Raw genomic sequence first — 16,345 nt, 5'->3', positions numbered from 1 at the left:
CCATGAGCTATAGTAAACCAGATAAGAAGGGGTTTTCCGACGTCGAACTACCATCCAACCCAAATTTACCAAGTTGGTTAATCACACCAAAGGAAGAGAAAGCCATCTTTGAAAGATGGAGAAAAAAGGCATTTAAGCAGTGTGACGAATACATTAGGCGATACGTGGAATGTTCGAATCTGTATAGAAATCCGGTGGAGGCGATGCAAAAGTGTAAAAAAGTCAACGAGGCCAGTTTGGATTGTGTTAAGCAATACCAAAAGAAGGAATATCTTGAAATCGAACGAGATTTGTTTATTAAGGAAAAACAAGAGAAAAAGAAATTATACAAGATGAGGTTGCAGGAGTTGGAAGAGGAAAGGAAGAAGAATAGTCAAGAGACAGTATAATGCCAGTTAAAAGTCAAACTGGCGAACCAATGAGGAAAAAAAAAAATTAATTCTAGCATTTGTAAATATTGAACTATAATGTTGATGATCTAATACAAATTTTATATGGGCAGCCAGCTGCCACTAAATTGAAGGTAAACTATTACCAACGCTTTCTTCTCTTTTACCTTCTCCATTTCGATTTTTTCTCCCTTGTGTTGTTATTTTTATTTTTTATTTTTCATTTCTCTTCCCTTCTTCCCTTCTTCCCTTCTCCCCAAGTTTTAATAAATGATTGAAACCAACCTGTTGAACTTGCAGTATATGCCGCTATCCTTTTCGAATTTGTCATCTCTGTTGCCTAGTTCACATTCTCGTACTTCTCTTGATCATTAAATGTATCTTCTTCAAACACTTTGTGACTCGCCATAAATAAACTTGCTTGAATCTTACCCAAAACTTCGAGGCTTTGGTATTGCTGAATTGTGGTTGTCATTAGATCATTAAAGTCAGATAAGTTTGCATGTAGTTGAGCCACTTGAGAGTTCAAGTGACTAAGCTGTCTCTGCGTAATGGTTGAAGTTGAAGAATTAACAACACTTGCTCGAGTACTACGTTTCGGAGAATACGCGTGTTGCTGTTTCCTTTCCTGTTGCTGTTGCTGCTGTTGCTGCTGCTGTTGTTGTTGTGGCATTCTATAAAGTGTGGTATAGTACGAAAATGGTCTTTAAGGAAAAGTCCGGGTTAATCAGTTGTTGTGTTTATAGTAGATGGTGTTAATTCTACTTGGTAGTGTAATAGTAAAACATTTGATGCACTAAAACCAAATTCTCATTTAAAATGATCTTGTACGCACTACTTCTCTGTTTTAATAACACTGGGAAACCAAACTACAATCTATCACTTGGAAACCAAAGTACTTGGACAAAGTTACATTAAAACGAACCACAAATATTCTTTCAATACAATTATTTTACCTATAATATCTATCGGAAACAACAAACAAACAGAACAAATAGTAAGAAACTCGGTGTTCAACTCAAGTGTGGATCTCTGGTCATTCGGCTCGTTTTTTTTATTTTTTTAATTTATTAATTTTTAATTTTTGATTTTATTTTTTGATTATTTGTTTTTTTTTGTCTGTCTTTCACGTAGTCTAATCTAATCTCAAATCTTGATCTTTTCAAAAATACAAAAAAAAAAAAAAAATTCACCCCCAGGTTTTATAACACCCACAAGCAGATATCTTTTCACAAGTCCATAGTATACCAAGTTCGAAAAACAATCAAAAAATTAATGGAACCTAAGTTGATCGGTATACCAATAACTCATAAGAGAGAAGGATGGAATCATCTACACCACAGAATCTGAAACCAGTTCGGAGCAACGGACTTTCATCAGAACCAAGCAATGATAATAGTGCTGGCTCCTTGTCACGACAACTACAACCATCACAACCATCACAACCATCAAAACCATCACAACCACCACAACCACTACAACAGCAGCAACAGGCAAAGCAGCCACAAGCAATACAGAAACTGGCGGAGCTTCCAACTTTACCAAATGCATCACAATTTATAGCAAACAAGAAATCTCCAGCAACAGCTCCTTTGCTGCAATCAAGTAAAATAATCATGCCGCCTCAACAAGGTACAAGACCGCTTCAACTGCCTACCAACAATATTAACACAGCTACAAACAGGTCTCCTATGACAACTACCATTCAAAATGCAGCACAAGCTGCAACTACTACTACTACTACTACTACTACTAATAATAATAATAATAATCAGCCCGTCAAACAGGCTGTCAAACCTATTACACAAGCACCATATATGAAGCAACCCGTGCGGCATCACCCAATAGCACCTAAATATACGAAAATTCAGCCAGCAATTGCTCCCAAACCCAAACCCATTGCTATAGCACCTCTGAGCTCTAGTCTGTTCAACCCAATACCAACTGGTAAATGTTCGCTACTGATAAAACTGACGTTACATATACAGGGAACAGACTCTAATTCATTGAACACTTCAAAGAGATGGGTGCTACCGCCACGGCCAAGACCAGGAAGGAAGCCAACTGCAGGGGAATGTGACAAGGTAATCAAGACGCCCGCAAATACTGTAAAGCGGAAACCAAAAAGTTTAGGTACAAATGGTGGGGGAACTGGAGTCCCTTCACTAGCAACAAACAACTCAAATGTTGCTGCAACTACACCAGCTGCTGCTACAAATGCATCAAATGCCATTAATCGAACGTCTTTATCTATAAATTCACAACCTCAGAAAACTGTACAAGAGATGCGCCAAACCAATAGCCCAGTAATAAACAAAACCCACAGCACCCATAACAACAAAACTTATACACCGCTTAAGCAACCTTCAAACCCTATCATAAACAACTCAAACAATAACGATAACAATAACAATAACAAAAGCAAAAACCTCATCATCAACAATAATAACAGCAATATAAATAACAACAATATCATTATCAACAACAGCAACAGCAACAGCAACAGCAACAGCAACAGCAACAGCAACATCATCAACAACAACAATAATAATAAAATTAATATTAATGACAACAAAAAGAACATTAACATACCGATTGAACCGTCTGCTGTAAAGAAAGAGACCTCTGTGACCGGAAACATACCTAGTTTGACTACTCAAGAAAATAATTGCAAACCAGTTACATCATTGTTGCCATCACCAGATACAACACTAAGGACCCAAACTTTACCACGAAAATCAAATCAATTGTCACCGACACCAAACACGACGACTACTAATAAGACAACAAAGACGACACCAAACATGAGCGCACAAACTATCCATCAAAAAGCAAGTCTGCAATTGCAAACACCAAACACAGCAACAGTAGTACCAGTACCTGCCACGACGACGACGACGACGACGACGGCGATGATACCGAATACGCTTCGAAATGTTGACGGTCAAAAGGCTTCACAAAATGAGCTTACCTCTCCAAAATTATCATCGCCTCTCTTTTCGAACAAAACGAATCTCAATACTTCACAAATTGTACAAACGCCAGTGAAGAAATTACCAACGCCGCCTCCACCTTCAAAAGCAATCGATCCGGCTACGCAAATGATGGGTTTGAAAATGTCATATTTGTCCAAATTGAAAGAGCAGGAATTAATGAGAAATTATATCGAGGTGCTTACAAATCAGATAAAAGAATTGAGTTTTGTCCAAAATGGCGTGATCACATTTGATGCATTGAGGACTACTGCCAAAATGAGTCCAGCAAGCACTATGACGAGTAAACGATTAACCTCGACATTGACCAATTCCAAAATTGACCAACTTGATTCCATAAACAATTTGAATGATTTGAACAAGTTTTTGAGCTACTTGGGTAAGTCATCGGATATCATTAAGAATGCACAAAGGCATCCGAGTCCTGCAAATGCTGGTGCAAATTCAAATGCAAATGCAAATCAGTATAGAAATGCAGATGGAAACTCAAATGTAAATGTAAATGTAAACGGAAGCACAGTTACAAGTACTTTGGGTACCGATACTGGTAGTGGCCTTTCCAAGTCTCCTTCAATGATTAACACATCAGAGTCAATCAATCATCAGATTGATTATTACTTAGATCTTCGAAATAGATTCAAAGTTTTAAACACACAAAGGGTCAAAGCCAATGCGCCAAGAAAGAAGAACAAGTCACCACAGCAAGGTTATTACCAGTCCCTTCCCGCTACTTCTACTAAACTCAGCACCAACACTGCTCAACCAAACGCATCTTCATCTACAACAAGCGCGATCAACACTTTATCATTAAAGGCAGGCGATAAATTGTCTTTTTCAGATAAATCTGCACTGAAAATTGTTGCGGCACAACCAGTACCAGTACATGCAACTGCAGCCGCTGCAAACACCACTGGGATTGAAGGCAATACTAATAATGCTTCTGCTCATTTTACTCCAGATTTGTTACACCCTTTGAAAGCCTCCAAATTGTTCAACGACTCTCAAAACGATTACGATATGCTGGAATTACAAACTGCAACGATTGCGGAATCACCAGCATCTATGAAACAATCTGGAAGTGGCTCCAAAAGCAATGACAGTGTCAACACTAGCATGATTACCCTGGAGGTCTTGTCTAGTTTACAGAATATGGATATTGACTTGTTTGTTGATGAGAATGAGTTTTTAAATAGGTTGGTCTTAAATGACGTCAATGAGGGTTCAAATGGAGAAATTGATGAAAACGGTGTAAACGGTGTAAACGGTGGGACTGGCGACGGTAGTAATGGTTTGAATGATTATGAAGTAAGCTTGAAAAGGGAAGAAATGGAATTGGGAAAAGTTGATATTCACAATGACAAGGATGGAGGAGTTGCAGAAGGTGGTGAAACACAAAGTTCTTCAAACAGCAAGTTACAAGTAGAAATCAAGCAAGAGAACACGAATGTGGACGGTAGAGGCTTTGAGATAAATAATAGCGAGGCGATAATGCGCAAAAAATTCAAATTCAATTGCGGGTTCTGCACAAAAGATACCCCGTGTTTATGCTTTGATTCTGACTGGGAGCTACAAGGAATGAAGTGATTGATACCGCTTGCAAGATGTTATGCCTCCTTAAGGGGGGAAGAGGTCAAAAGAGAGAGAGGAAAAGAAGAGAAAAGAGTAGTGAAAATAATTATTCTTGAAAGTAAATAGATAAAACGTGTATGAAAGTAATGAAATAATTTCGAAATGTAAAGAATCAAAGAAAAAAAACAGAGAAGAAACCAAATAAGCAGAATGATAGAATGTTATAAAAATGAATAGCTTTATTTCTTATTCTTGTTCATTTGTTCATTTGTTCATCTGTTCGTCTGCTCTTTTTCTTTTCTTTGCAATTATTCACAGAGGTACATAAACAACAGCAATAACATAAACAATTAAATTTCTTAACATCTTCTATATACACACATACGTGCATCCAAAAAAATAAATCTATTCAATCAAACATACAAAAGAAAAACAACAAATGTTTGATCAGTAAAAGAATGCCAATGCGGTACCCAAGATAGCAGTAGCTCCCAAAACAGCATATCCTGTTCTGTAAACACCTGGAATGGTTAATTCCTTACCAAAATCCCAAATAATGTGTCTGATACCATTAGCGGCATGATATACAAAAGGGTAAGCACCTAATGCTTTAATACCATATTGCAAAGCAACAGGTAAACTAGTGAATGCAGATACTAAAGTTTGAGTATCAAAATGGTAACCCAAAATGGAAGTAGCTGCATAAGTACAGGTCAAAGCGTAAAAAGCACCAGCCAAAGCGACACCAGTAATTCTATGGAAACTTGACATGATCCATGTTAATTGTGGTTGGTAAATTTGCAAATGTGGAGAAACTGGTCTGTTTTTACGTTGAGCAACCAAAACTTCTTGTTCTTCATTGTGAGAGGTTTCGACTGTTGAGATAGATCTCTTGGCAACAAATGCAACAAGGGACTTATTTATGAGGTGACTTTGATGTTGGAATTGGGGCCTGGCAAGGGACTTGGTGAATAAATTAAGGGATTGTTTATTTAACAAACCTATGCGAGAAATCATTTTTTTTTTTTTACAAAGGAGAGTGATTATGTGTATCTAAGTTGAATGAATAAATATAAAATGTATGTGATATGAAAGGGCTTCAGTAAGGACTAGTGTTATATGTGCCTAAGGTGGTGTAGCCAAACTTGTTGTTGTTGTTAATGTTGTTGGTGGTGGTGGTGGTGATGGTGATGGTGAAATACAGAAGTTGGTGTGGGTATGCGATCTATTTGACTTGAGTCTTTCTTTGATATAAATGACCCCGGGGTTCACTGTTTTTTTTTTTTTTCTTTTTCCTTCTCAGTCTCCCCAATTCTCTTTTTGCGGGTGCGTTTTGCGGGACAATTGGAACCAATGAGACAAGGACAATTTTTAATTACTGTCAGTCATGTGGTAGCATTACTTTACTAAAATACACGAGCTACCATGTGAACTTTGTTTTACTTTTGATATCTGCACTTTCTCTTTGAGATTAACCGTATATCGAAATGTCAATTGCAACGAGGTAAACTTTCTTTTTTTGGTTGTGTGTGTGCTTGATATGAGTGGGTTGGTGAAGAGGGTCATGTGCTAATTGAGTGAACGACTTTAAAAAGAAAAGTCTTTAAAGATTGTTTTCTTCGACATAAATTGGACAAATAAAGTGCAGGTTGTAATCGTAAAATCACGTGACATGCTTATCTCATTATCTATTCAAATGTTGTATATGTCAAAAACCTTCTTTTACTTCCCTCACTTATCTCTCATAGCTTTTATTACCTATGGATGTAATATTGCCATTTGCCTTCAGCTTTCATATACCACCTCATTATCACCCTGTTAAAACTTGGTTGCAATTTATTGTCAAAAATTCTACATTTTAAGTTTGGCTCTTGGTAATAAAGCAATTGAACAAATAATAATGCTAAGAAAATGTTTAAGAAAGTCAACTTTAATTTTTTATCACTTTCTTTTGGTCAAAAAAAAAAAGTAATAAAAAAAATGTAATGCTAATTGTAGATCTCTTTTGCACAATACTTTCCACAATCAGTTTATCGAATATGGTCTGGATATTGTTCTTACATAGTATTAGGCTGGTATTAATAATTTCTGAAGTGCGTGTAAATGGCAAAATGGTTACTTAGCGGGATTTTTTCCTGTAGCCTTCGTGTCAGTTTACTTGCTCGCGGTGTTTTGTTTCGCGATTGCTAAGAATTAATAATATAATAATATGTCACACCGTACACTACCACCGTTCCTACTGTAATTACCACCAGTAAGAATCAGCATTAGAGATACCACAAGATAAAGACAGACTTGTACATAGCGGATACATCGTACTTTAAGCATACTTTGTCGAATTAAGGCAGTGTCAGATATATGCCAGTTAGCTGAGAATGTTGCAAGTATCGTCTTCAACTGTATCAAACGAACACCAGCTGGATCTTCATAACAATAATCAATCAGACTTAGAGTCACAATCACAACCTAAACCAATTAGCAAAAGACTTGTTACAAACAACACAGACGATAATTCTTTTACCTCCGTAGTTGACAGTAATAGTGACAGCAAAAACCCTAGCAACACTAATAACGTTGCAAAGTCATCTTCAACAAATACAAAATCGACACCGACACCGACGCTGACACTGACACTGACATCGAAAACATTATCACGACCATCAGACACAGCATCTACATCTAGTTCAAAGAATAATAAATTTCAGGACAATCAACATCACACAGCCAACGACCAGATGCTGATATCAACTACCAGGCAACAGCAGACTACTCATGGCAAAGATAAGGGAGAGGAGCCAAGTATAGAAAAAGGACTGGCAAAAAAGGACATTGCGCAACAACAGCAACAAGAACAACAGTCCCAACCACAAGAACAACAGCAATTACCATCACCTACTTCATCTTCGTCTCGTCATAGCAAAAATACACCTAATGAATCATCAAAGACACCAGAGTCACTGCATCAACCAACATTAAACCCTACTGATCAAGACCAAGTTTCAAATTCTGTCAATAGCAGATCAGACTTGATGTTTGCCAAAAAAGACTTGAGTAGATCAAGAACTCAATCATTTCAATCGGTACTATCTACCGTCTCTTTAAAATCACTTAAACAACAACACCAACAACAATTAGCTTTGACAAGTACCAATAGTAACAACAACAACAACAACAACAACGGTATAGTTGGTAACAATGCAACTGCTAGTGGACCTCAACTTAGTAGAACAAATAGCATGATTAGTAGTTCACAGCAGCAACAACAACAACAGCAGCAGCAGCAGCAACTATTACGTACTAACTCAGGAATATATAACAACAGTTCATCGAAGAATTTTCAATCGTTCATACAAGCACCAGTTTTGTCAAGTATCACAAAAAATCAAAGACTGACCGACGAACTACAGATTGGACAGCAAGAACCATTTGATGATCAGGCTTCTTCTTCTCATACAAATGACAAGATAAAACGCGGCAAATCTGAGTCGAACATTAATAACAAGGCAAATTCTAATATCAATAATGATGATGACGAAACTTTACAGCAACAACGGAATTTGACAATAAATGCATTAAAGAAGTTGAGTTTATCTCCACGTCCGCTTACAAACCCAGATGATCTCAATCTTCATCCTAGTACAGCGATTAACCATGGTGTTAGCAGTACAAGCGGTGGTGGAAAGTCGAAATACCAAGAGCCATATCAACCAGCAGAAGTTGACTTGTCTTCATTTGCAAGTCTTACAAGACAGCCAAGAATTGCAACAAATAATAGCAGCAGCAGTAGCAACAACAACAACAACAGCGGTCAATCGGAAAGGATCATTAGTCCATTAGTCAATAAGAAGCCATCGTTGCCAAAGCTCCCCGAAGGGCAACTTGCTACAATCGAGTCCACAACTGCTAATGTTGATTTGCATCAGTATCATCAAAATTTAAAGGAGCTGCAAATGGAGGCGTTTGAAAGACAACAAGCCCAAACAAACAGATTTGCTCAGTCTCAAGGCAATAGCAACAATAATAATAATTACAACAGGCAACAACAATACTCACAACAATTTCAACAACATCAGCAGCAACAACAACAACAACAGCAGCAGCAGCAGCAGCAGGATCAGTATAATCAACCTTATAGACTGCAAATGCTTCTGAATTTGACGCATTCAACAACCATAAATCAGAATCAACGAGTGCCTGCGGCTGTATTACCCCCTTATGATTTGAGTTCGAGAAGAAAGCCCCTGAATTCTGCACTCCACACTATGAGTTCTCAACAACACCCACAACAAGGCCAGCAAAATCAGCAACAAGTAAACCAACAGCAACAAGTAAACCAACAGCAACAAGTAAATCAACAGCAACAACTGCAGCAGTCACTCCAACAACAATTGGTTCAAAATAACTTGAATCAAAGAGCAAAAGCTAAACACCTTCAACAAATCAATAGTCTTCGAAATCCCATGTATGTCCCCGCCGTTTTACGAGTGACTCAAAATGGAATTAGTAATACTTCAAGTCGATCAGGGACAAACTCTCCAGATATGCCATCAAACTCTCCAGTAAATCGTTCATCAACTCCCGAAGCTGGATTTGAGTCCCATCTACAAGCATTTGATCAACGTCGAGACCAGCCTACTAGCACATCTTCACTTAGATCTACCGACTCGACCATTTCTGCAGATTCAGGATCAACAGCCAAGTTTGGAAACTTCAGTACACTCAACAAATTCTTGAGTACTGGAACATTAAATAAGAAATATGACTATATGTCGCGAGCACCTCCCACGAGAAAGCACTGGGCCAAAGACGAAACAGCGCAAAAATGTAGTATACCTTCATGTCCTAAACAATTCAACTTTTTTGAGCGAAGACACCATTGCAGAAAATGCGGACAGATATTCTGTAATGAACATACGTCTCATTATTTGTACATCAATCACTTGGCACAGTTTACTACTGGTGGCAGAGGCACATTGTCCAAAGTCTGCGATAATTGCATAACCGAGTACAACGATTTTATACTGCAAGAATTTGGAGTACAAATAAACAGCACAAGACTGTTATCTCCACAGAGAGATGTTAGTCATTTTAGTGGGGGTAGAAGCCAGAACATGAACAACAACAGCAATGATAGCAATATCGCAGCACCTGCAGTCCCCCACCATTCCGTGACTGGAACGGATCCGAACGCACCAAAGAGAACACAAATCCAAAATTTCAAAGACAGTATATCTGCTGGAGGAAATAATAGTGCCAAAGGAGGGGCAAATGACCGTGGAGATCAATTGGTCGGAAGTGTTCCCGCCAATTGGAGTTGGAGTTCTTTTTAAAAGTCCGCTATTTTCTTTCTACGATTTTCTACTATTCTTTTCTTTTCTTTTTTTTAAAGAAAAACAAATGCATTGTATGTTTATGAATGTTCTGTATGTTTTCTTTTGCTCCATATATATACACATGTATAGTTCATTTCTACCTAATAATTTTAGTTTTAATTTATATCGGATAGGTTATCAATAGACATGTTTTGTAGCACAGGTTGCATTGGGTTTGCGTTTTCACTTTATACCCAGATTGCTGTAAAAGAGGTTTTCAAAAGCCACGTCGTGAATTTTATTCTTCTCTTTGACAATTCTTACGCGCAGAAAATCAAATTAATTTGTTCGAAAAATTCTCGACAACAGAGTGTTCTGTAGGTGTGTGAGTATGTCTATGAGTATGTCTATGCGAACGTGTGCGTGTGTGTGTGTGTACTAAATAAATTGTGTCCATGCGAGACGAACGCACACGCACACACACTGACACACTGAAAAATTGAAGTATAGCCCCCACCAGAACCGCTTTGCACCCAACTTTAGCTTTTACCCAATTGCAAAATTACTTCATCGAGTGATTAATCTATTGACTTGCTTTATCAGCAATGGCTAAATTATCATCATCATCATTGTCATCATCACCTCCACCACTGTCATCGCCACTGACACTGCCACTGCACCAGAAAGTAAAAGTCTTTGGCGTAGACGTTCAACTAATACGTACTTTCCTCAAGATCATAATCCTCATATGTATAGCAGGTGCAGCTATTTCGTCTCGATTATTCTCTGTCATTAGATTTGAATCTATAATCCACGAGTTTGATCCATGGTTCAATTTCCGTGCTACAAAATATCTCGTGCTGCATTCATTTTATGAGTTCCTCAATTGGTTTGATGATAGAACATGGTACCCATTGGGTCGTGTTACAGGTGGTACATTGTATCCTGGTTTAATGGTTACTTCTGGATTAATTTGGCACGTATTGAGGGACTGGATGAAATTACCTGTTGATATCAGAAATATATGTGTTATGCTTGCACCCGTTTTTAGTGGATTAACTGCAATCTTTACTTATTTTTTGACAAAGGAGATGAAGGACTCTAATGCAGGATTGCTTGCAGCTATTTTTATGGGTATTGCACCTGGATACATTTCTAGATCCGTTGCTGGCTCGTATGATAACGAGGCTATTGCAATTACCTTACTCATGGCAACTTTTTACTTTTGGATCAAATCAATGAAGATTGGATCGGTATTTTACGCCACCGTCACTGCATTATTTTACTTTTATATGGTCAGTGCATGGGGTGGATACGTGTTTATTACTAACTTGATCCCATTGCATGTTTTTGTTCTCTTATTGATGGGAAGGTATAATCCCAAGTTGTACGCCGCTTACACAACATGGTATGCATTGGGAACTTTAGCAAGTATGCAAATTCCGTTTGTTGGATTTTTACCAATCAGATCGAATGATCATATGGCTGCTTTAGGTGTATTTGGTCTTTTGCAATTAGTAGCATTTGGAGACTATGTTAAGTCAAAAGTGCCATCTACTCAGTTTAGATCTTTCTTGATTGTATCATTGGCATTGATCTTTATTGTTGGTATTGGGGCATTATTTGGCTTAACAGCAATGGGATGGATCGCACCATGGACGGGTAGGTTTTACTCATTGTGGGACACCAATTACGCCAAGATTCACATTCCGATTATTGCGTCAGTCTCAGAGCATCAACCTACTGCATGGCCAGCATTCTTTTTTGATACTTCAATGTTGATCTGGCTCTTCCCTGCAGGTATATTCTTGTGCTTCCAAGAGTTGAGAGACGAGCATGTCTTTGTCATCATATACAGTGTCTTGTGTTCGTACTTTGCTGGTGTAATGGTTCGTTTGATGTTGACTTTGACTCCGGTTATATGTATTGCAGGTGCTATCACTTTATCCAAATTGTTTGACGTGTATTTGAATGTGATGGATATATTTACTGAACCCGTTGGCGTAAGCAATGCAGGACCTACGAAGGCCAATAATGCCGGTAACAAGAAAGCAAGCACTTCATTGCCCATTGCTCAATTGCTTTCTAAGCTTGTTGTGCTTTTGACTTTTGCATTCTACTTATTTTACTTTATCTTGCACTGCACATGGGTTACTTCTAATGCATACTCATCCCCCTCGGTTGTCCTCGCAACAAAGAACCCAGACGGGTCCCAACATATCATTGATGATTACAGAGAAGCTTATTACTGGTTGAGAATGAACACCCCCGAAGATGCCAAGGTGATGGCATGGTGGGATTATGGATACCAAATTGGTGGAATGGCTGATAGGACAACATTGGTGGATAATAACACCTGGAATAATACACACATTGCCACCGTTGGTAAAGCCATGTCATCATCAGAAGAAGTCTCATACGAGATTTTGAGACAGCACGATGTCGATTATGTCTTGGTCATTTTTGGTGGTTTATTAGGATATTCCGGAGATGATATCAACAAGTTCTTGTGGATGGTAAGAATCGCTGAAGGTATTTGGCCAGACGAGATTAAAGAAAGAGACTTTTTCACTGATCGTGGTGAGTACAAGATGGACAAGGATGCATCGAAAGCAATGAAAAACTCTTTGATGTACAAGATGTCATACTACAGATTTGCCGAATTGTTTGGTGGAAGAGATGGAGTTGACAGAGTTAGAAACCAGCAAATCCCAGCAAACGACCCACCACAGTTGAATGTTGTTGACGAGGTGTTTACTTCTGAGAATTGGATTGTGAGAATTTACAAGGTGAAAGATTTGGATAATGTTGGTAGAGACTTGCTTCTGGCTAACAAGTTTGATAAGCTAAAGACAAAGAAGAACAGATCTTTGAAGAGGCCCAAGTTGCCTATTAGAGAATAAATTTTTTTAAGGTAAATACAGGTTGGTGATGTTCATGTTTATTATCAGCAATGTTATAGAGAAAAAAAAATTTATATACGAGAAATATATTTCTATGTATATATAAATACGGAAAATATTGGACCGGATTTATAATGTGTATAGAGTGTAAGGAAGGAGGGGGGAGGGAAAGAACCGGTAAGTTTTCGAAAAGCAGCACCTATTTCCGTGAACCCAAGTTTGGGCCGAGAATCTCGTGTTTTGAGGCGGAAAAAAATAAGCGGAGTACCCAAAGCAAAAAAATAATAATAATAAAATATATATATATATATAAACGGAGAGGAAAAAAAGGTGGAGAACCTATGCACACCACCCCTCAGAAAGACCCAAAAAATTAAATTTCGGGACAGTAGGGAAGATACTTTTAATACTAAACAACTACTCCTTCTCCTCCTCCCACCGAATTGTGTCAACATCAACTGCAGTATCGACGAGAACAGCATCATTATCAACAAAAACAACAGCAACAACAACAACAATAACAACAACAACAGTTTCATCCCAATCGATAATTCAAAATGCCAGGATTGTTTGATCTTGAAGACCACTTGGTATTTTACAGGTCCTACCATTTCAACCATACAAATGTAGCCATTCACCTTGTGTGCATCCCTATAATCCTTTTATCTGCAATTACATTTGGTATTCCAACAACGTTTCCTTCGATCTCATCCAATTCTCAGTTTAATCTCGGAAATATTGTTGCTTGGATATATGGGCTTTATTACATTGCGTTAGATTGGAAAGTGGGTTTACCCTCGGCAGCTTTACTCACCACGTACGCACACTTTATACGCAATTACTATTCCTCATTATCTAAAATTGGTTCTTCCGCTACTTCAGATTTCATAAAATTAGCAGTTGGAGTGCATATAATGGCATGGATTGCGCAGTTTTACGGCCATGGAGTTCACGAAAAGAGAGCACCAGCATTATTGGATAACTTGTTACAGGCATTGGTGTTGGCGCCATTCTTTGTGGCATTTGAAATTGCGTTTGCACTTGGATACAAACCAGAGTTGAAAAAGAGCATGGATAATCGTGCCGGAAAAAATGTTCGTGATTTAAGGGCCAAAGAGAAAAAGGAAAAAGAAGAGAAGATCGAAGCAGCAAAGAAAAGGGCATAATATTATTTTTGTTTTTGTTATTTTGTTATTTTGTTATTTTGTTTTCTCTATTTTCTATTTTTAATTTCTATTTTCTATTTACTAGCTTCATTACTAGCTTTTAATTAGCTTGCTCATTTATCTTTTTGAATCAATCTTACTTTTGTTTTATTGCTAGAACGAAGAAAGTGGTATGGAACAGTAAGGTGGAGAGGGTGTACAAAGAAAAATAAATAATAAACACATACACACACACACACACAAAGTAAATTATTCTTGTATATATGAAGTTCATTTATGTACTCGACTTCATATACATATTATATCTTTGTATAACCTCTGGCTCGGACAAGGACACACCTTGTAATTGACTGCCAATGGTTAGCCATCCTGGCCTTGTGTTGTGCATTCTTCCAAAAATCTCAAGTTTTCGTGCGTGTTTTCCTACCATCCGCTCAATAATTTCATAAAGCTCATCCGGTTTCCTAGATGTCTCCCTCGTGTTACTTGCAACAACGTCGGTGTCAATTTTGTAATTAAGCCACGAAGGATTTCCTTTTAATCCTACAAGCAAGTGCTCTTTCGAATGGTTAAGCCAATGACCGGTTCTCCCTGTTACAATTGTCCGCTTCAATTGATTAAGTTTAATCCAAATCATTTCATTGCTCACAGTGTAACCCCATTTAGTCAAAGCTCGGCGTCCAATCTCAATGGATCGCCCGGTTACCCACAACATGATAATCCCTTCATCTTGCAACTCACACATGGGTAAATTGAGTAGCTCATCATCTTTGCATGTACTGTACGGTAATGACATGTGAATGTCCCATGCCGGATCAGATATAATGGCTGCAAATTTACCCAAGACTCTGAATGGCAAGAGCCGCACGTCGCAACTTATCCATTGTGGTGGTGTGATTTGTCTGAAGGTTTCAGTAAAACACTCCCCAAGAGTGTACTCTGCAATTGGGAACGTTGTTTTTGGGGTGGTTGTATCTGGGGTACTGCTTGAGGTAGAGATTGTTTTGGGTGTGGTGGGCTGCACCTTATTTGCTGATGTGGGTGTCATTTTTGAAACCGTTTTACCAATTGCATTTAATGTAAAATAATGAAGATATCTACACGTTTTTATTTTGTGACATGTATCCAAGTATGAGCAATCACCCAAAGCTAAGTCAGTGTGTGGATAAACCATGGGCAAAAAATGAACCTTACTCAATGAACATTCATAAGTTTCAAAGCCGAGCAGATTGCGTGATTGATATATTTTACGATGAACGAAACCTGTCGATAACATAGAGCTGGGATTGCAGTTGGTGCTTTTTTTGTTGGTGGTGGTGCTGTTGGTGCTGTTTGACAGGAGATCTTTGCGGCCGAAAGCAATATTTGATAATACTAATGCATGCTTGTGGTCATTGCAAACTTTTGGAAAATCATTGACCGGTGTGATCTCGCGAGCTCTTGCTTTACCGAGAATGGTTTTAGCCGAAGGTCTATCAATGAACTCTAACATTAGCTCAAGGTTTAATCGAGTAGCACATTTTAAGTCTACTCTTGTAAAACTCTTGTTGTCAATAAAGTCTTTTAATGTTCTTGATATTTTAGGATGAATAGTGACCAAGTTCTTCTTTTTTCTCCCCATATGTGACTCGTAACAATTAATTTTACTCTTTAATATTCTTACAGCATCAATGCCAATCCACTCAATCCTTTCTTTTAAAAACTCTACTGTGCTTAGATATTCTATTTTTTTGTTTAATTTAATTGAATCATCACTAATCTCGTTGAATTGCATTATGTATCCCCTAAAATCTTGGGTTGGAAGTTGAAAATTGAGTTGGTTGCAAAATTCAACAAACACAAGGTAAAGCTTCCAAATTTCTCCTCTAATGGGCTCACCAACTATAACAATATGTTTTTTAAGAATAAATTCAATAAACGGGAAAAAATCATCAAGGTCATAAATCATTATGGCAATACGTATGGTTCAACTTGTTCGTTTGTTTTTATTGTTTGTTGGGGGTGGGGGGTAGG

The 16,345-nt window shown here is 37.9% G+C and overlaps 8 protein-coding genes across 8 annotated transcripts; 5 read left to right on the top strand and 3 right to left on the bottom strand. All coding sequences in view use genetic code 12, as the record gives it.

The window, feature by feature from the left end:
* Positions 1-2: 2 nt before the first annotated feature.
* PVL30_000898 (uncharacterized protein) lies at positions 3-389 on the top strand (the record flags this gene model as incomplete). Its single annotated transcript, XM_001528362.1, has 1 exon — positions 3-389. One exon carries the CDS (start codon positions 3-5, stop codon positions 387-389), a length of 387 nt encoding a protein of 128 aa, XP_001528412.2.
* A 340-nt stretch (positions 390-729) lies between these two features.
* PVL30_000897 (uncharacterized protein) lies at positions 730-1,062 on the bottom strand (the record flags this gene model as incomplete). Its single annotated transcript, XM_061119195.1, has 1 exon — positions 730-1,062. One exon carries the CDS (start codon positions 1,060-1,062, stop codon positions 730-732), a length of 333 nt encoding a protein of 110 aa, XP_060975178.1.
* A 649-nt stretch (positions 1,063-1,711) lies between these two features.
* PVL30_000896 (uncharacterized protein) lies at positions 1,712-4,966 on the top strand (the record flags this gene model as incomplete). Its single annotated transcript, XM_001528361.1, has 1 exon — positions 1,712-4,966. One exon carries the CDS (start codon positions 1,712-1,714, stop codon positions 4,964-4,966), a length of 3,255 nt encoding a protein of 1,084 aa, XP_001528411.2.
* Positions 4,967-5,398: 432 nt separating this feature from the next.
* SDH3 (cytochrome b subunit of succinate dehydrogenase, Sdh3p) lies at positions 5,399-5,968 on the bottom strand (the record flags this gene model as incomplete). The annotated part of the gene is made up of 1 exon (XM_001528360.1): positions 5,399-5,968. The coding sequence occupies one exon, from the start codon at positions 5,966-5,968 to the stop codon at positions 5,399-5,401; it is 570 nt and encodes a 189-aa protein (XP_001528410.1).
* A 1,358-nt stretch (positions 5,969-7,326) lies between these two features.
* Positions 7,327-10,281, top strand: PIB2 (Zn finger protein; the record flags this gene model as incomplete). The annotated part of the gene is made up of 1 exon (XM_001528359.1): positions 7,327-10,281. One exon carries the CDS (start codon positions 7,327-7,329, stop codon positions 10,279-10,281), a length of 2,955 nt encoding a protein of 984 aa, XP_001528409.2.
* A 587-nt stretch (positions 10,282-10,868) lies between these two features.
* On the top strand, positions 10,869-13,166 carry STT3 (oligosaccharyl transferase stt3 subunit; the record flags this gene model as incomplete). Its single annotated transcript, XM_001528358.2, has 1 exon — positions 10,869-13,166. The coding sequence occupies one exon, from the start codon at positions 10,869-10,871 to the stop codon at positions 13,164-13,166; it is 2,298 nt and encodes a 765-aa protein (XP_001528408.2).
* Positions 13,167-13,723: 557 nt separating this feature from the next.
* Positions 13,724-14,332, top strand: PVL30_000892 (uncharacterized protein; the record flags this gene model as incomplete). The annotated part of the gene is made up of 1 exon (XM_001528357.1): positions 13,724-14,332. The coding sequence occupies one exon, from the start codon at positions 13,724-13,726 to the stop codon at positions 14,330-14,332; it is 609 nt and encodes a 202-aa protein (XP_001528407.1).
* A 274-nt stretch (positions 14,333-14,606) lies between these two features.
* On the bottom strand, positions 14,607-16,280 carry IME4 (methyltransferase; the record flags this gene model as incomplete). The annotated part of the gene is made up of 2 exons (XM_061119194.1): positions 14,607-15,234; positions 15,670-16,280. 2 exons carry the CDS (start codon positions 16,278-16,280, stop codon positions 14,607-14,609), a joined length of 1,239 nt encoding a protein of 412 aa, XP_060975177.1.
* Positions 16,281-16,345: the final 65 nt, after the last annotated feature.

The sequence above is a fragment of the Lodderomyces elongisporus genome, chromosome 1 (assembly GCF_030384665.1).
Source record: "Lodderomyces elongisporus chromosome 1, complete sequence".
In the NCBI taxonomy this organism is placed as follows: domain Eukaryota; kingdom Fungi; phylum Ascomycota; class Pichiomycetes; order Serinales; family Debaryomycetaceae; genus Lodderomyces; species Lodderomyces elongisporus.
The sequence above is the reverse complement of the archived record's forward strand: the minus strand, read 5'-3'. Positions and strand labels throughout refer to the sequence as shown.